The sequence below is a fragment of the Lates calcarifer genome, linkage group LG4 (genome assembly GCF_001640805.2).
Source record: "Lates calcarifer isolate ASB-BC8 linkage group LG4, TLL_Latcal_v3, whole genome shotgun sequence".
Classification (NCBI taxonomy): Eukaryota; Metazoa; Chordata; class Actinopteri; family Centropomidae; genus Lates; species Lates calcarifer.
The window spans coordinates 14,156,588-14,176,392 of NC_066836.1; the positions used below are offsets into that span (position 1 = coordinate 14,156,588).

The 19,805-nt window shown below is 41.4% G+C and overlaps 4 protein-coding genes across 10 annotated transcripts in view; all 4 read left to right on the forward strand.

Moving 5' to 3' along the window:
• Positions 1 to 1,636, forward strand: part of kcnab1b (potassium voltage-gated channel subfamily A regulatory beta subunit 1b) — a 37,278-nt gene extending 35,642 nt beyond the window's left edge. For all 7 annotated transcript variants that reach the window (XM_018676802.2, XM_018676809.2, XM_018676803.2 and 4 more), the window contains one exon: positions 76 to 1,636. In XM_018676802.2, coding sequence (XP_018532318.1) covers positions 76 to 165 — 90 coding nt within the window. In that variant the 3' untranslated portion in view covers positions 166 to 1,636. The remainder of the gene's footprint in view (positions 1 to 75) is intronic.
• A 169-nt stretch (positions 1,637 to 1,805) lies between these two features.
• On the forward strand, positions 1,806 to 12,140 carry pask (PAS domain containing serine/threonine kinase). Its single transcript, XM_018676820.2, has 21 exons — positions 1,806 to 2,202; positions 2,368 to 2,589; positions 2,852 to 3,081; positions 3,202 to 3,372; positions 3,548 to 3,682; positions 3,865 to 3,999; positions 4,201 to 4,453; positions 5,117 to 5,298; positions 5,388 to 5,517; positions 5,690 to 5,861; positions 7,320 to 7,552; positions 7,765 to 7,894; positions 8,514 to 9,094; positions 9,197 to 9,339; positions 9,467 to 9,634; positions 9,765 to 9,890; positions 10,000 to 10,134; positions 10,249 to 10,448; positions 10,725 to 10,858; positions 10,993 to 11,142; positions 11,393 to 12,140. Exons 2-21 carry the CDS (start codon positions 2,385 to 2,387, stop codon positions 11,569 to 11,571), a joined length of 3,792 nt encoding a protein of 1,263 aa, XP_018532336.1. The 5' UTR covers positions 1,806 to 2,202; positions 2,368 to 2,384; the 3' UTR covers positions 11,572 to 12,140.
• A 437-nt stretch (positions 12,141 to 12,577) lies between these two features.
• Positions 12,578 to 15,120, forward strand: mterf4 (mitochondrial transcription termination factor 4). The gene is made up of 4 exons (XM_018676821.2): positions 12,578 to 12,663; positions 12,962 to 13,400; positions 13,507 to 13,691; positions 14,615 to 15,120. The coding sequence occupies exons 1-4, from the start codon at positions 12,637 to 12,639 to the stop codon at positions 15,005 to 15,007; spliced, it is 1,044 nt and encodes a 347-aa protein (XP_018532337.1). The 5' UTR covers positions 12,578 to 12,636; the 3' UTR covers positions 15,008 to 15,120.
• Positions 15,121 to 15,246: 126 nt separating this feature from the next.
• Positions 15,247 to 18,383, forward strand: LOC108883245 (probable G-protein coupled receptor 148). Its single transcript, XM_018676172.2, has 2 exons — positions 15,247 to 15,822; positions 16,576 to 18,383. Exon 2 carries the CDS (start codon positions 16,647 to 16,649, stop codon positions 17,598 to 17,600), a length of 954 nt encoding a protein of 317 aa, XP_018531688.1. The 5' UTR covers positions 15,247 to 15,822; positions 16,576 to 16,646; the 3' UTR covers positions 17,601 to 18,383.
• Positions 18,384 to 19,805: the final 1,422 nt, after the last annotated feature.

Below are 19,805 nucleotides of genomic sequence, written 5' to 3' on the forward strand. Positions count from 1 at the left end.
GGCCTGAGTAATACTGAATAATATATGTCATTATGTGGTCTCGTCAAACAGCGCTGATTGTTTTGTGCACCACAGGTAATTCCAAAGATGACAGCAGGCATTGCCTCAGAGGTTGATCACATTCTGGGAAATCGTCCTCACAGTAAAAGGGACTACCACCATTAGGATGACCCCCCCTTTCAGTGAACTATGCTTCAACAGCTTATCAAAGCTCACCTTTCACAGCCATGGCACCATTAACGCGTGCCCAATTTTGCTTGTGTGCGCGGATGACTCTGTGTGTGACTGTGTAAAGTGTTCTGCTTGGCTCCTCGTCTGTATGAAGATCAACCAGTACTCATTATTGTAAAGTGAGTTACTTGACAAAGCATGCATGCTACAGCTATAGCAGCCAGCCACTGGACTCAGAGTGAACAAAGGATCCAGCAAGATGATTTCTGGAATCAAACTGTGCAAAAACTGCTGAAACACAAATTTAAAGACATAAAAGATTACATTATTGAGAAATAAATCTTGCTTCTGTGAGTATGGGTGTCTATGGGTGCATTATGTTAAGAAAACTATAGAGGCACTTACTCCTGCAAAAAGCGTCATATAAGCTCATGTTAATGCAGTAAGTGAAACAAAAAGATTATCTGTATCAAAATGTACCCAGTGTTCCAGAAATCTACCTTACTAGATATTTGTGATGTGAAGAAAAAAAAACAATGATGTGTGTAATTGGGCCCTCAGCAGACTGGATGATATGCTAACACATCCTATTGCAGCTGGAGCTGACCTGCCAACGTGATGAATCGTTTCAGTACTGGATGAACTGAAATTCTGCTCACAATGTTGTCGCTTATACCAAGAGAGCTAAATTAAGCTGAAATATGTTTTGAAACATCTGTACTGACTGTTATATATTTTCCTTAATAAGCAGCTATGTCAGATTGAGCTTTACATCTCTGCGTGTGTGTTTTGTTTTTTGTTGTTTTTTTTTTTACACTCATGCAAAAGTACTGCGTAGTGTACGCCCCTGTTGTGCCCCTTCAAACAGTTTTAATTTGGACTCTGCCAGACTTCCTGTCACTGATGATAATGTCTGATTCATTTCATTTCAGTCTGTGTTGTGGCTAAAACATTTGTCCTGTCACAGTTGGGAAGATGATCCTCCTAAGGGGAAGCTTGTGGATTCAACAAAAAAAAAAAAAAAGCCATGTAGCTAATGAAAATACAGTACCATATGGACCCCCGCAGTCATTGCACCTGGAACACTCTTAATTCTTACCCGACATCTCCCAGATGCCAGTTTTACATAACGGGATATCTTTGTTATGTTCTGTCTGTTCAAACGTGTTTTGGTGTTGTTCATCAGATTTGTACATACAAATAAAGAGCTTATAATTCTCATGTGATATGTTTTAAAGATCTATAGTAATTTTATATTAATGCTATGGATGCCTTCTTTTTTTAACCCAGTACAATAGATTAAATAATATAGCCTTGCTAAGATAGACTTATTGTTTGCTTAGTTAGACTGTAAACCTCAGTAAAAGTATGTGACTTTCAAAAAATTGGGGTAGTTACTGCTGTTTGCTGTTGGGGTTCAGCTGTGTTTTGCTGTTTCATAATAAAATAATGCGTGAGTTACTTATTTGATGCGTATTTGATATGTGAAAAATGCTTACATTTGAGACACCTAATTTATTGTATTTCCATTTGCTTTTGTGACACTGTTTCCATGGAAACAGAGGCGGGCGTTTCCGGTCCAGTATCGTATGAGCATTTCCTGTTCGCAAGCGTGATATTTGATTGGCTACAGACGAATTCATCGAATCGTTTACTCGGCTGGCGCTTGAACCCCGCGGTTTACAAAAACCACAGTTGGACGAGGTGAAATAATTGTAGTAAAACCTGCTTTTAGTCAACACCGACCTATTGGTATGATGTCGAAATTGTGTTAACGTTACGGTAACGTCATCTCCGAATAAAGCCGTTCAAAACTGCGACGGCAAACAGTTATTCCAGCAACCAAACGGAGCACGGCGGCGTTTTGTTTGTGGTAACGTTAGCGGTAAAGTTAGCAGATGGCTAGCTAGCCCGGTAGTTTAGGGGAGGTAACGTTACCTTGTCAACTAGCGTCAACTGAAACTGCTGCGCCTGTTAGCTGTCCTAACAGCTTGGAAATATAAGCCTCACGGTACCTTGCTACGACCTCAGGTGAGTGTTGTGTCGGACTTCCATCTTCAAATCAGACGCTAAAACGTTATCAATAAAACAGTATCTCTGTTAGCCGACTTTGCTCTTATTAGCTAGCCTACCAGTTCACACTATTATTACAATGCTGGAACCCATGAACTCTCTCTGTATCATTGTCCGTTTTAGCTGGATAACGAACAGCAATGTTGCTGTCGACTGAGGCTCGTTTTGGGCCGAGTCAAAGTACCAGATATAAAGGAGACACTATATGTGTGGTACCCGACCTCTCCTCTGACGCCCTGGAAGATGACTTTGACCTGAATAAGTCCTACCCATACACCCAGAGACCACAGTACAAGAAGAGCCTATTGGCATTGCAGCGTCGTTATTGTCCTGGCTTCTTGACAGGTGTGTATAATGCGGCACATACGGGCCACTGGCCATGTATGACAAGTCATCAACCAGAAGTCCAAAATTAAGAAATTCAGTTTTCTCTATTCCTAATTAGGATATACTGACTGACTGACTGATTTTTTTTTTCCCCCCACAAAACAAGCTATTTCAGGGCATTGTTGAAAATACTTAGTTAGTCGCAGCCTTAATTCTGAAGATAAGGATGAGAGACTGGTTTATTTATTTTTTAAAATCTGTCCCCAATTTTTGCTTACAGGTGACCGTTTGGATGTTTGCAGCTCTGTTGCAGCAAGAAACCACCAAATCTCTTGTTTGCATCCTCTTCCCCAAGTTTCTGCTGTCTGCCTGCCACAGCCGTCCACTATGTCAGAGACTGAGGAAAGCTTGTTCTGTCAGCTAACCTCTGGACGTTTTGGCCTGTCAGGAGCTCCATCTGTCTGCAACCCAAACAAATTCATTCTTACTGTTGACCATAAAACCAGAGAGGTACTGTGTGTGCACTTACTGTGAGCACTGGCAGCTGAGCAGAATTGGTCAAACAGTACTGCAAATAGAGCATACCATATAAATGTGTTTTATGTTTGTTTTTGTTTTTTTGTTTTTCAGATTTTGTCAGCGAATGAACAGGCCTGCAAACTGTTTGAGTGCACAGCTAATGAGCTGATTGGAAAAAAGCTTTCCTGTTTCCTGAAGAAAACCAGCCAGGTCCTCGAGCAAGCACTGGAGGAAGATTTCCCACTAGTGGATGGAACTGTTGTGGCTGTGTCTGGAAAAGTGGTATGAAATAGGCTGACTAAATCCTAAAAATGAAAATAACTTTGTATTGAATTCTCGACTTTTCCTTAAAACATGATTATGTTGAGCTGCTGTTCCATATATACCGCACCACCACTGCAACAATGTGTCTGTACGTAAGAAAGTGTTTTGTATGATTCTGATTCTTTTTCTAAAGGTGGATGTTGTGACACTATCTGGAGAGGTGCCAGTGTCAGTGTGTACCCACAAACTGTCCCAAAATGAAGAGCACATGCTTGTTATGATGGAGAATGTAGAACGGTTATCAGCCTTTCTCTCCTTTTCACAAGACGTAAGTACATCATTATTTATCAGCTGTAGTAGTGTGTTTTTTGCTTCATTTCTAATGGGAATTCCAGCTTTCCTGACTTTTAAAAATGTTTTTAAAACTTTCACCTTACATCTTCAATCCTATTCTACTAGGTAAAATACTACATTTTTCTCACCCATTGCAACATTTGATGTCATTTCTAGGGCAGCATCCTAACCTGTGACTTGACATTCGCCCATCTCCATGGATACCATCATCCTGACGACTTAAAAGGGATGTCTGTGAAGGAGCTAATCCCCTCTTTACAAATCCCCTTCCACAGTCATGCATTGCCCAAAGTAAGCACACTTTACAACCAAAATTGTCCCACTCAGCTAAGGAAATCTCCCTTTCTTAAGCATTGCTTTTAAGTTTCTGTTTACCAATGTGCTTCTTAGACAGTTCAGGAGCACACAGGAAATACATTATATCCCACAAAGCTCAGGTATTTCAGACAAGTCTGTCATCTTTGACTTTAATTTTTCCCTCCTTCCTTGTAGATGCTGAGGGTTCAGAGGAGGTGGGGTAAAAGCAGAGAGGGTGCATCAGTCCCACTGTGTATCAAGCTTCAGGGGGCAGTACTATGTGGAAAACCCCAACACCAAAACAATGGGACTGGTTGCACCTGTCCAGCAGATACTCTTGAAAGATCAGATGCACAAGACAAGCAGCCTTGCTCCCATCTCACCTCCTCTGCGTGCAAGACAGAAGCCTCACACTCTGAGCAATGTCATGGAAGAGAGCAGTCCTCTGGTAAGTTGTCTAGTCTAAGTTAAGACTAAGCTGGCACCTATGGTGAGGTCACAGAGGGATTAAAAACACACTCAATATTTTGAGAAAGCTGGTGTGTAATTCACTATGTTGTGCTGTTATCTTGCCCAAACGTCTTGCAGTGTAAGACTCAAGACTTTATATGAGAAATATGCAAAGGATAGATTTAAAAAAAATCACATCCTGGTGGAAAAGTAATCAAAATTGGAGGTAACTGACATGTTGAAAGTCACTTATCAAAGTAATTTCATGTTAGGAGAAATCCTGCCAGTGTATGCCAAAAACATAAAAACAGCATCAGTAAATGGGTGAGAGCTGTGGTTAAACCAGCCTAAAGGAATATAAACTTTAGAAACAACACTGAAACATTCATCTCTAAATTCATTCAGAATCATTAAAAATTCTATTGGAGTATCTGAAAACTACACGTCATAAGACTGACACACATTTTTTGTTCTAGACGTTTGGAGATGCATGGTTTTCACAGAACAGTAACAGAAGAGTCACTAAACAGATTTACATACAACCTAATATGACCCATATTGATCATATATGGCACAAGCAATGGTATTCACCAAATGCTGTGGTAGAGTAGACTTACTGTTGCTAATTGTGCATCTTCAACATGTGTCTGGACTCTCAAAGAGGTCAAAGTGGACAGCAGTGCCACCTCCCCAAGCTCTGTGCTGGAGTACTTTGGAACAGTTTGGGTGTTTGCTCCTCTGAGTGGTCTCCTCCTGCTCCACCCTGATGGTTCCATCTCCAGCATCCACAACCACCTGGCCCTCAGTCTGTTTGGCTACAGCAAGGACGAGCTGTTAGGAAAGGTTAGCCAACACGACCAGCTGAACAGGGCTGTTTGGATTGAGGTCTGTGCCAAAACTCACTTCTGTCACTGCTGCTTTGTCATCAACAGAGCATCACTTTTCTGATGCCTGGTTTCTATGGATGGAAGTCTGACTCAGACAGAAAGGCCTGTCCATTCCCTGATTCTCAAGTGGAGGCTGGGAAAAGTGCAGGCTTATCCAAAATATCAGGGAAATCTGGTGAGCATTGTTATCCATTTATGATGTGTACAGGTTGGTATAGTTTTGCAACCTATTTGCTGTTTTTTACCCACATGCACCTCAGTGGTTTCCTTACTTTGATGCATGTTTTATTTTGTCTTGTCACTGTCTGTGTGTTATTTAATCATTTGCTTCTTTCTCTCAATCATAGACCCGTCCTCACTGGTGGCTGGGGACATGGCCATGGTGCATCAGGCTGTCATGAGAAGAACCTCGACAGGGAGAGGCAGGATCTTCACTGGAACCAGCACCAGGCTGGAGAAACAGGGCAGCGCTCTGTCGACTCTTTCCCCTCCTGCAGTCACCTCTACACGCGTGGTTATGTAAGTCCCTATGTGCTTGTTGTCCTATGCCACCTGAATGTTTTGTGTTCAAGGACTCAATTACTTTATGCTCAACAAGGATGATAAACTTCTTGAATGAGAGCATGTTTAACTGGGATACAGGGTTATATGCTAATATACACTAGCATTAATAATAGACAGAATTTGGGCATGTTTTATTTTTTCAAATGGTGGACAAAAGCTGCTGTAGCAGCATTCGGGCACCTAAAAGCAGGAGACATGCATATTTAATGTCCTTTGCAGTAAATCTGAGAACACAGCAACTCTATGGTCAATCCTTATACCCTTTCGGCCTACAGCCAATAGAGACACTAAAATACTCTTAAACTTACAGCTTTCCCTTGGCAAATAAGCTTTTACCATAGTTTATTTTTGTCAAATATTTCTATATTTTTAGGATCAGAATTGTTTAGCTGTTGCAGTGTGGAATCAGAATGGTTTAACCACATAATACAATCAGATCATGACTGTGACACTGTAAGATGAAGATCTTTAGACTTTGGATTTACAATATACTTTAACTGCTCTCTTTTGCCATCTGTTGGACAAATAATGTCACAGCAGGTTTTGTTTTTTAAAAAAAGTACTGATTTATACTGAAGTGACTTCAGCCATGAATGACACATAATTAAGTTCCACAAACGCTTATGTGGTTCACTATTGGTTAATAACCTTCTTCGTCATATGATTGACGACACTACAACTTTTTGATACTCTTTAAAACTCTTTACTTTTTTGTTAGAGCTTAACAAATACGATCTAGAAGCCTAGAGACAAGAACACATATCAATCTGAGTGCCTCTGGGAAACAATGTCAGCTTTTAAAATGCTCCTGCAACTTGATATTGGCTTATTTGCAGTTATGCTTGCCCATACAGTGTACTGAATGATTTTTTGTGTGCTTATGCATAAAATATTATCATTAAATGTGAAATTCACAGTAGGTTATTATCTTGGGGCACTAACATCAAATGACTGATGCTTCAGCTTAGGGCAGAGAATAAGAATGACTTTCTTGATGGATGTATTATAAGACCATAGTGTGTATCCACCTGACACCTGTCCTGTGGTTGTGCTATCATCCGCTGTGCCCATGTTGCAATCGCAGGGTACAGGGAAGGGGAGACCCTAAGCACAAAAGCACAATAAATGAAGAGCTTCGGAATTGAAAGTTCAGACTGAGATTTAAATAAAATAAAAGGTTCTGTTTTCAAACAAAATATTACCTTTTAAACAAATGTCATTTTTTTCAACGGGCAAAATTGGTTCAGTACAGTGACCACATCAGAATCACTGTTGCTGTCTTAGGAACCAAAATGCAGTGGGGGTGCTGGAGCCTATCCCAACTGTCACTGGGCGAGAGGCAGGGTACACCCTGTATGGATCACTGACTGACACTGCTTTACTTGAATTAAAATCCAGCCATTCTTTCCTCAGGGCCGATGACACTACAGAGCTTATGGAGGAGGCAGCTCGGGTCGCTCCCTGCTGTAGCCAGCTAGACAGTGCAGATAGCACTCAGGCACTCCTCAAGACATTTGCCTGGGTGGAACCTCCAGAAGAAGACAACAGCTGCCGCATTCTCCCCGAACCACCACACCGTAACACAAAACAGCAGCTCTGCAGTGGGGTTCAGAAAAATAATCGACCCGCTGTTGAGATTATCCCAGGTGAGATTATCAATTAAACTTTTTTTGTAGTTTTTTTCTTTTCTGTTCAATCATTTATATATAGTTCTTCCCTGCAACCCAGAAAGTGAACTGCTGAGCTGTAGTACATGTTGAAGTGGGTGCTGAAACTCTGACCCCAGAGGAGTGAAGTAAACAGTAAAGATTGGACATTGTTTGGACTGATTTCATACTGTTTTTGTTTCCCTGTTTAGACTCACCCACTCTCAATGGACATGCTGTTGGTAGGGTGGGTGGCACCTCCCCTGACAGAGGTAAAGACCACCAATCGTGTGCCTCTGTCCTGCAGGACTCCAGCTATGAAGTCATCTCACTAGAGAGCAGGTGAGGGGAGAAGTTGTATTTCTTTATCTCAAGTGACATTTTATTCGTCATATTTTTAGCACCAAATACAACTAGCTTTTATCTCATTTGCATGTAATTATTATCACATCTAACATCTAATTGTTAAGACAGCCCATCACTTATAGCGGTTGTTACGGCTAAAAGACAAGGGGACATTAGCACACTACATCACTGAAGACATTCTTTTTTTCTTTTTTTTTTTTCAACATATATTTTATTCCTTCAGTGTTCATTCAAATTGTTTAGGCTGACTGCTTAGGGATTGAAGTTTCACTGAGAAAAGGGACTAAAATTTCCTGAGTACCTGTGATTTCCATAAAATCCCTTTGTACTGAGCAGCTTTTCATTTGCATCTTTTACAGGGAAAGTAGCCTGAAATAGCCCAGAATTTACAGTTATGTGGGTGCAGTGCAGCCCTGAAAGACAATGACAGTTTGAGATTGAACAGAAAACTGGCAACATTCCTCAACACTGTTCAGATGTCCCCACCTCCTTTTGAAAAAATATTACCACCTGCTGTGTTTATTCTGAAAGGATTTGCCAATGTAATGCTGTACTTTCTTCAGTTTCATCAGTTTGTTGAAACTCAATTTCCCAGGTCCTCCTCTGGCTTCTGTGAAAAGTTTGCCGGCCATGGTGGTTCTGACCCAGGCCAAGCAGAGGACTCTCGTTCAGCGCACGTAGTGGACTCGGCCAGCTGCTTCCTGGACCTCAACAGCAATGGTGATCTGGTGACCCGGGCCCTGGCTGACCTGGATTTGAACAGTAGCATAGAGCTGCTCAGCGGCGGAGGGTACAACAACGACAACCAGCACTCCATGACATCCTGCGATACAGCCGAGCTCCTGCGGACACCCTCCCCATGCAGCATAGGGTCTGACCAGGAAGCAGAGCCTGTTGAGACTGGAGATGCTGGTGTGGAGGCCAGAAATGGTACAAGTGAAAAACTAGAAAAGAGCCCAGGAGAGCAGGATCAGTGGGTGGCTCTCTCTTCGATTCATAAAGGAAAGAGCGAGGAGTTCTGCATCCAGAGGAATGATGGGATTCAATCAGACATTCCTGCTACATCTACACCTAAGAAACAGAGGGTAAATGGACAAACCCTGTCTTCAGATGGCACAGAGATACTGGAGGGGCGATTTGAAGGAAGCGCATACCACAGAGATGGCACCAGAGTAGGTTGGTACAAATAAAGTGTTGTTGTGTTTCCCTCATGAAAATCTACAGATACTCTTACATAAAGCAAATAGAATTTAACCAGTATCTTGTTTGTCTCTCCAGATGTGCAGTGTGACGTATGCAGGTCTAACCTCCCAGATGGAAGCTCCATGTTCTGTGTGTGGATCAGTCGGCCTGGCCAGCAGGGGACAATGTTGCAGACAGATCGATCACTACACAACCAATCAGAGGCCAGTCTAGGAGAGGTCAGTAGACATACCGTTGTAGATCTCATTTACTAAGTTAGTAGGGCACATAATAATTCTTTATCACCACATTGAAAGTGTTGTTCTGCTTTCTGCTCATTCATCATTTACTAATTTCTTCCCTCAGAGGATTGGCGAGGCCAGTCATGGGGAGGCATTACGCTCCACCATGGACCTAGAGCAGTCTCGAGCCTGTGACGGGCAGTTTGAAGAAGAGTACCAGCCACTTAAAGCTGTGGGTAAAGGAGCCTTTGGTTTTGTCTGGAAGGCAGTAAGGCGCTGTGATGGGCAAGAAGTAAGAGAGAATTTTAATAAACGTACAATCATACGGTTCCTATATAAGCAGCAATTTATGTGTAAAAGGGTAGATTTTTAAGGCCTCTTTACCAAATTGTAAAAAAAAAAAAAAATCATTCAAAACACAGGTGGTTGTGAAGTTCATTAGTAAGGCCAGGATAGTGAGTGACTGCTGGGTGGACGACCCCATGCTGGGACGAGTCAGCCAGGAGATTGCCATACTGACACGAGTGCAGCACCACAACATTGTCAAGGTAACTGAGCCGTCACATCAGAGCACTTGAGTCACAAGGTTTAAGAAATATTTGTTTCTAATATTAAAGTCCTTTGCTCTCCATCATTCATTCCTGTGTGTGCCTGTAGGTTCTGGAGGTGTTTGAAAATGGAAGTTACTTCCAGATGGTGATGGAGAAACACGGAGATGGTTTGGACCTTTTTGAATTCATTGATATGCAGCCAAGGCTGGATGAGCCCCTGGCTAGCTACATCTTTAGACAGGTATGTACATGGATTAAAGAAAATTGCGTGTGACAGGGGAATGGGGTCTGAAATAACGTGAAATGAAGTGTTCATTTGCTCCTCGTTAAACTGGAAGTTCTTTCTGTTTCTCAGCTGGTGGCAGCTGTCTTCTATTTGAGAGCTAAGAACATCCTTCACAGGGACATAAAAGATGAGAACATCATCATCGACAAGTGTTTCCACATTCGACTGATAGACTTTGGTTCTGCTGCCATGATGGCTCCGGGGAAGCTCTTCTACAATTTCTGTGGCACACTGGAGTACTGCTCCCCAGAGGTGCTTCAGGGAAATCCGTGAGTATATAATACCAGTGGATGACAAGTGATGTTTCTTCTTCATATAGGAAATAGCCAAGGTTTATTGACAGACATTTTAAAGTTTATTAAAAGGGAATTAAATGTCCTGCTCACTCCAAGTATTTAACAGCAGAATCTAGGTCAGAGCTCTGTTTTCCAGTCCTGTATTACTTCTATGGCCTATCAGTGTTAACAGTATGCCAGCTATAAAGTTGAGAGGTCACACAGACACTAAAATAACTGATGGATAAAATGGTTAATGTTTTTCTGTAGCTATGAGGGTCCAGAGCTGGAGATGTGGTCTCTGGGGGTTTTGCTCTACACGCTGCTATTCAGTGAAAACCCTTTCTGTGATGTGGGTGAGATCCTAGATGCCAAACTCAAGCCCCCGTTCCCTCTCTCTCCAGGTAAACCTGCTGTTCTTTGCTGTTGGCTGAAAATAGTTTATCGTTATCATTGGCTGTCACAGAAAATCACTATTTTTGTTTCCAAAAACATTTTTTGAAGCTCAGTGCTGAAATTTCACTCTGTACCTTCTCAGAGCTCAGTGGTGTGTTACGTGGGCTGCTGCATCCTGATCCTGCTCAGAGGATGACTCTAGACCAGCTGCTGCTGCAGTCCTGGATCAGCCAGCCCATTTCCCTGGCGGAGTACAGCTGGACGGAGGTGGTTCCTGCAACTCAGAGCTACTGTGAGTACTTTTTACAACTAGACTGACTATTGCCAACTGTGCTTTCCACTTCAAATGTGATGAGGTGCCACCTGTGACACCTGCAATGAAGGTTTCCTTCATGGTTTTAACAGTATGCTTGACAGTTACTGACAGCTTTTATCTAAATGGTTTTTGCATGTTCCAGCATTTCTTGAGGTTTTACAATTTGTATACTCTGCTGTCAAAATGAATGAAGGAGTAGAGCTCATGTACTCTCTTTTTTTGACAGGCTCACCACAGCACCAAGAGTCCAGTCCTAAGGTTTATGTCAAGCAAGGCTTGTTCCCAGATAATGGTGACGAGACTCTGCCTGATGATGAGGAGGAGGAGGAGGAGGAGGATGAGGATGAGAGGCTGTCAATGGTGGCCCTGGAGAGTGAGCTCCAGAAGTACCTTCATGAGAACTAAAGAATGAGTTCAAAGGGAGTGAAGTCCATCCGTCCAACATTTGATCTGCAGAACTGCAAAGAGGACATGAAGTGCAAAATATGGAAAGGGAAGCTTATTTTAGTCCAATAATCAAACACTACTCTGTATAGAATTAAGGCTTTTGGAGATAAATGCATCTTTGCCAAGCTGTTGGGTTGTGAAAAAGTAGTTGTGGAAATATTTGTAAGCAGAGTGCAACACAGGAATGCAAGTGTCATCATGAACATACCAGCATTTTTTCTTTTTTATTTAATCCATTTAATTTATTCTTTAGATGTAGGGTATATTTGAACGATCAAAATCACAGTAATGATTCACAGGGATCCAGCATTTCTACCAAAATCCACAGGTGACCACTACTTTGAGTTGTTTACCTCAAAGAAGACAGAATTACACAGAATTATTTTTTTGATCCAGCCATTGATTCTTGTTTAATATCTGTTTTCTGTTCATGATTTTAATCTCAAATGTTTTAATTAAAATTTGTAAGTATATTTACAATATTTTATCTATTTATTTTTATAAATCAATAAATATTTTACCACAGACTTGGTCTTTGGAAATGACTTAACCAGAAGTATAGTGTTTTATTATTAGTTTTACAAACACTGTCAATTAATTTGAATTTTTATTGCCTTTATGTAACCAGTAAGCAGCACAGTACTGTATGACTTCTTGTTTATGTAATAACCTGATCAGTAATTTTAACAAATGAATTGCAATTATTTCCCATATTTTATAACATTTATTTGAATTATCTGCATTAACTGAAGAGTAAAGCATTTACTCAGGCCACCTGTATATTTTCATTCCCTGCAGTCACGATTAAAATACTGAAGCATAAAGATGTCCAGTAAGTCTGGCAGCGTACACAATTGTCTGTAGTCTGTTTTTAAAGCATACAGTGTTCGTATAACCAAAAAAAAAAAAAAAGAAAAAGAAAACCATTGCTGGCTATCAAAACATTTAACCCGGCCGGAACATTTGTTCTCTCTAGCTTACATTTAAGATGAGGGGACGGAAATTTTTGTTCGACGGACCAGCATGGGAACGACCGTGGCAGTATGTCAGGTGAACCAGAAAGCCTGGAAATTATCTTAATTACCTGATATTCATTTACTAAACTTGGTATTCGGCCTCAGTGAGTCGCATACTTCAAAAATGTCGCAGAAACAACCGCCAAGATTTGCCATACAGCCTGTTAACTCCCGCTGTAACCTTTATGTTTGCTAACTTGAGCTAGCGAAAGCGTCTCTCTCATTTACTTCTGCTGTGTAATTTCTCTACAGCCGAAACAGTGACCTTTGTTCTGTTCTGAGTGTTCAGCATAGTACAACAATGTTTCATAGCCTTAGTTTCTTCTCTGCAGGTTCTCCGGTGGACTGTGAAGACTGCTGCCTCCCCTCTGCTCAGTCCACTTCAGCTATGGAGATACCACTCCAAGCCTCTGTGCGTCGGGTGCAGGCTATTCTGTTCCTCCTCCAGCCAGAGTACTCTGCAGTCAAAGCAAGAGAACTATAACCGTAGTCAGTTATCTGAGAAGCCAGTCACGGAGCTGTCCCTGCGGTCTTTAGCCGACATGGGATTCACAGACATCCAGGCAGAGGAGATATATCAGACAGTGTCCAATGTCAGAGGAGGAAGCGTCGCCAAACATGCTCTGTCAACTCTCACAGCTCTGTTTGTTTTGGGGCTCAATCCCTCCAGTGTGCTGAAGCTGCTACAGAAATGCCCTGAACTGTACACTGTCAAGGAATCACAGCTTCAGCAGCGCATAGACAACCTGCGGAAAGTAGGTTTAGGCGAAGGTGAGATCATCATCTTTGTGCATCCCAACATTGTTGAAGCATTTGTTTAGGTGGACACAGTGCTCTAGATAATAAGAGGTTATTTTAACCCTATAATTCCCCATAGGCAGTCTTCAGAGAGTGGTGGCCCATTACCCCCAGATCCTGACTGTGACTGTGAAGAAACTAAAACATGTGGTGGCGTTTCTCAGAGAGAAGTGCCTGTTTACCGTCCAGCAGGTCACAGACATCCTCAGAGATAGTCCGGCCATAGTACTGGAGGACCTGGGTCAGGTGGAGTACAAGTTTCAGGTGAGCAAGTAAAGCAAACAAAATGTTGATTAATTCATTTGTAGATCAACAGAATATTATGGAACCATTTGAAGATTAAAGCTTGGTCTCTATGTTTAATTACTTGTAGGCCTAAATATAATGAAGTTCAACAAAATTGAATTGAACTTCCATCTAGAGGTGTGACACATTCCTCATGGAGTGCTGTTCTCATGGTAAACAGATTTATGAACTTCCTCAAAGTGACCAAACATCATATCAAAAGCCACAGTAGTTGTGAAAGACAACACCCTTTGCAGAAGGCTTTCTAGTCACATAGGCTGTGTAGTTTCAGCCAAACTTTTCAGAGTACACTGATTTTTTTTCACATCTATAAGAAATCATCGTACAATATCATTTTGCAGTAACAGGAAATGATATATAACTTGAGCTGACAGATTGTTGATCACACTATGACTTGTGTTTGTGTACTGCACTGTGTGACAATAGTGTGTACATTAATAGCACACACAAAGATCAAGTGTTTTTTAGTCTGCGCACTGATTTAACTCTGTATTTTTTTTCCCCAATGTGACCATGTAACATAATCAAAATCTATCAAGTATTACTGTGTATGGAAACAGTGACCAGTTGTAGTGCACCCCCTGGTGGCTACATTTGAACTCCACAGCTGGTTTTCAGCAGCTTACAGTATTTTGTTATCAAGTGTATGACTTGGACGTCTCCACAGAATGGAACTGCTTTTAGCCAAGAGTAACTTATCATTGAGCCACTGATAATCTGATCTGTTTTATATCCAGTTAGCACTGTGTCACATCTGCTGAATTGCCTATGACTGTCCTCCCATAGGTAGATTGTATTTGTTTTCAAACTAGTAATATAACTATAACTTGTGGCTGTACAATGCCAGTTATAATATATGTTATTTATCCATCCTTCCACAGTACGTCTACTTCAAAATGGGTGTCAAACAGGCTGAGATAATTAAGTCCAGGCTGTTTCGTTTCACTCTGGACGATATTCGCTGTCGACACTGTTTTCTGGAGCGGAGGGGTCTGTACCAAACCCCAGACAAGAATGGACAGACGGCCATCATCAACCCTAAACTGGACAGCATCCTTAGCGCCGACCAGGACACTTTCCTCAGAACGATTGCAAAGGCGTCAGCAGAGGAGTACGAGGTATTTCAGAGACTGATGGCCAGAGAATGGCAGGAGGAGGAGAAGATGTACGGCAGCTTTGAAGCCGATAGTGATGATGACGAGGAAGAGGAGGAGGATGAAGAAGATGAGGAGACTGGAGGCAAGAGTGGATACAGGAGGAGAAGAAAGAAATGACTGTGGGGGATGGACTCAGAGAAATGAAAATAATTTCAAGAGGAAATATCAATATCAATCAAAGAAAACAACATATCTGATAGTAAATGAAATAATAAAATGTTTCCTTCTAACTGTTTGTTGAAGTCAGGTTTATCATCAAGTGCTACAGAATATTCTTATCTAAAACACACATGGAAACAGTGCTGTGGTTATTGTTACCTGGTGTGTTCTCTTGATTGGACTGAGCAAACTCTCTGGTTTTGAGATGATTTTGGTGTTTATTTAAATGGCCTCATACAGACATGAGATGCAGTGACGTCAATGTGAGGTCAGGCTGACAGATGAGGACTCTGTATGGATGAGTTACAACTATCAGGTATGAGAATGGTTAAACATTTCTCTCATACTGTACATTCTTTCCACCATCAAAAAGTTTTTAGACTTCCCTTGAGTTTCCCTATAAGCTGAAGCAACTTCAGGGGCTTAACTGCAGTGATGCTTGTTACAAAATGATGAGAGAATAATGAATCTAATGAATTTAACCCAGATAGTTTTCAGATGAGTTCGATAAACTCTGATTTAAAACATCTTCGGTAGAAAACCTTGAAAAAGCAACGGCGGGAGGAACAGCTAAGAGGATGAAAAGCTCCGCCCTGTTACTATGTTACGGCCAAGTGGCTGAAGCTTTCTCCATCCATATGTTATCTGTATGAGTCAACAAAGAGTGCTTCAGATAAGACCGACGGGTGAGTCAAGTCGTACAGAGCACCCATCGATTTATAGGAGCCTAATGGATGAGCAACACAGAGAGGTTTTTCTGTTCTGGATATCAGGTAAGAAAACTCACCTTTGCCCAATCAATTTGTCAATAGCTGCGTCTGAGCCAAGTTTAAACAAAACAAAGTGATTTTTTGTTTTTGTCTCGCGTTTTTCAATATTTGTAAGAATTTTTACAGAGGTGGTGACAATATTAACCTGTTTGTATTGTTTCCTTAAAAACATAATTTTAATCATATAAATACTGATATCCCACCTGAAATGCAGTATGTTAGATGGGTATTTTCTGGTGTTTATTGTATTAAGTTAATTATTTACACCCTCAGCTTCTTCATTTGCATTTGGTTGCATTTGCAACTTAGCACTGAGAGGTCAGAGTCCATTAACTGTGCACTATTCATAATTAAAGTTTGGAAAGGTCATTTAAAGAATGACCTGGACTTAACTACTTGAATTTTGGCTGTAAATTACTGTAAGAGCAGCATTACAAAACTCATATCAATGGAGGTATAATCAACATGGAGTCAGCCAAAGCAGAGCATGAAAAATGTGTATATTACAGGTTTGCACATCCTGTAATACATCAAGATGATGGATATGAGAACATTGAGTGAGTGTTTAAATACCATAATTCATGATGTAGTTACTCCTGTAGTTAGTCTCTCCCCATGTTTGTCAAGTTATTAATTTGGTTGCAAGGTATCATGGTTATCTTATACAACAGTCCCATACTGCATCACAGTGTGTTTACCTACAAGTAGCAAAACTGTCTGATTGTTGATATTAATTTATGATGTTTTTCTCCACAGGAAGCTGCTGGAGGAAATAGTCAACACATCATAACCACACATCAGTGTCTCCTCCAAAACTCAAATACAAAATGGCGTCATCAGTACTGATTACAAACCTCACACAGGAGTGGGTTGAGAGTCTGCGGCGGTGGCACCTAGAACTGTTCTTCATCCCTACCACAGTCGTCACTCTGGCCACCATGCTCGCCAACCCCGTTCTCCTGACCTGCATCTTTCTGTCCCGTGCCTTGCGCCAGGAGACACGTTACCTGCTGGTGGCCAACACCCTGACAGCAGACATGCTGTTTCTCATCCTCAACCTGGCAACAGTGATCTGCAACGCAGTGAAAGTACACATACCCTGGCTCGTCTGTGAGCTGGTCACAGCCGTCACGATCACCGCCTACTGCTGCGCCATCCTCACCGTCACCCTCATGGTGGTCGACACCTACGCCGCCGTCCGCTGGCCTCTCCACTACCGTGACATTCTTCCGCCAGCCCGCACCCACCGCATACTGGCTGGAGTGTGGCTGCTGGCAGCTGTGTACCCTTTCACCCTGGTGATCACGATGGAGAGGGTAAATCCCCATGAGAAAGTTCCTGTCTGTCTGGTGCTGGTCTCCCTCGGCTTCATTCAGGCTCACAACATGGTGGGGACCCATATCTACTTCTTTGTCGCCGCACTCATCTGCACTATACTCATTTTTTACTGCTATATTCGACTCTACATGGTAACAAGGACGCAAGGCATCTGGCAGAGCCGTTTCTCCAGGGCCCGGGTCACCCTGCTGGCCCATGGGATTCTGCTCCTGCTCTACTTTGTCCCTGGCTTTGTTTTCACACTGGAGCTCTTCCTGTTCCATAGGGAAGACATAAGTCAAGATGTCCGTGTGTGGGTCAGCACAGTCAATATGTGTGTTTTCATGTTACTGCCCAGGGCGTTTGCTCCTTACCTGTATGGGCTGAGGTACAGGGAGCTCTCTGATACTCTAATGCAGCTGCTGCATCGGCACAGAAGACTCAGCCAGACCACAATATCATAGATGACTCTTCACAACTGTATGTTATGCATACTTACTACATTTCTGTAATGGCAGTAACTTGCAATCTACATACTTTCTAAGTAGCCCTTCAAGATAGATATTTTTTGACCAGCCACCAAAAGTTTTTTGTTTTTTTTTCACATTTTCTATATTGATTTAAAATATATTGTTTGCAAATGCATTTGTCTAAATGTTGTTTCATAACTGTCTCCACAGTGCCAAGAATCTCTGGTGGAAAAAGCACTAAAATAACTTTATTTTATCGCATCTTGTAGGCCTAAGGAAGTCAAATTCAAAAATAGTGACTCTAAAATACCATGTGTAATTTGTGTGCAATTATAGAACATAAACTCCTCCTCAGGTTGTTAAAAGCCCAAAGTTCTCAGAAACAATAGTGAGGACATGTCTTCGGTTTCCTCACTGGTAGGCCTCCTTGCTGCTTTGTCCATGTTTTATCTTATTTGGTGTTTTCTTTATCTCACCTTCCTTATTCTTGTCTTGTTAATGGCTACACTGAAATGTAAATTAGTAATTCAACATCCCTGCCAACTGTAGTGTTTGCTCTTATGTGTTTAAAACACTTAATTTTTTTTTTTGAATTGTGAATATTTCTTTTTCTGTTTTGTCTAGGATTGAAACCTTTTACTGCTGTGTTGGTCCAAATGAAAGTGTAAGGTTTTTATCTAATTTCTGAGGGAAATTAGATAAAAAAGAATGCTTTTTTAGCTAAGTTATACAAACCAAATATGTATTCTGTCATCATTATGTAAAGTAAAAGCCACACAGAAACCTGACTGACTCAGTTTTATGACTGTAGTAACAAAGCACTTAACTCCATTTGCCTTTAGAGCATTGTTTGTCTAAAACTGGATACCCATCATTGACAAATGGCTGATTGACTTGTCAGTTTACACACTAAAGGAGAGGAAGGAGCAAATTCCCTCATTTATGGAAGGTGTGGTGGACAATCATGAGTCAGACATTCTGACTGGAGGGACTTATTTCTGTCTTTGTCGTCTGTAACTGGTACAGCAGCTCAACAGCAGAGGGACACATTTGTCTGTCCACCAGGCTGTGTCACTGCTCATTCCTGCTGCAAATAGGATAGCAGCAATGTTGCCTTGCTCCCTACACATATGCCTTAACCCTCTGCTCACTGATCACATACGTTCAAAAATCACATGTGCTATCACTAGCCATTTTGGTGTAAATTTCCATGGCACTGTAATAATAATAATTTTAATAATACAACACGTCTGATTTATTTTCGCATTATCTAGATTGATTAACCCGCATTCCATGGAAATGTTTTGCTTTTGGCAATGAGGCTTACCTCTCTAATCTTCCTCATGATCCTCTCTGATTACATGGTTTTATTCTGGTGAACTTGTACAGCAGGTGCCTTGAGGCCAAAACGTCATTCCTTTTGCAGTATTATCACCTGTTCCTCACCTCTGCCTGGTTCCTCTATTTCATCATCTTGCTTACTTTTTTGGAGCTGCTGATCTGTTGTCCCGTGTCTCAAAATGTGGAAGTTCCAGTTAAGAGTGTATAGCTGGTAGTGGTGACAAAAGAACTCTCTGTGTACTGGTGTGACTTCAGGGATAGAGACTTGTGAATGATCCTGATCTGCATCTATGACCAGCAGATGTGTTTAAGGTCACCCTGTGACTAAAAGAACAATACAAAGACAGCAGTGTGTGTGTGTGTGTGTGTGATTATCTCTCCTCTTGTGGGTCATGATGATGTATGTGGATGTGTTCACATTTTGAGGCATGCAGGCTTTAACTTTCAGTGACATGGTTATGATGTGTAAAGGGTACAGTTCTCCCCTGTAGCCAGTAGTAACACGTGGTTCAAAAACTGTGAATGATAACAATCATCAGACCCTTTCAGGGAACTCAGCTGGGAGCTCTAAGAAATATTTTGCAACAGGATAAGGAAGTTGTGACATGCTTTGTTCCAACTAGGCTCCTCCTTCCTCCTCACCTGAAAAAAGCACACTGCGTTCCATCGTGATTTCACATGTCAATAGAGTCAAATTCCAGTTGCATTTATTTGTTTGTCTTATATACCTTTTCACTATGTGTTTCTTGTTTTCGTTTGCCATTGGACGTCCATACAACTATGTAAAAGGTTCCTAAGACAGGTATTTTAATATTATTATTATTATTTTAATAATATCTTATACTAAATTAAATGGCG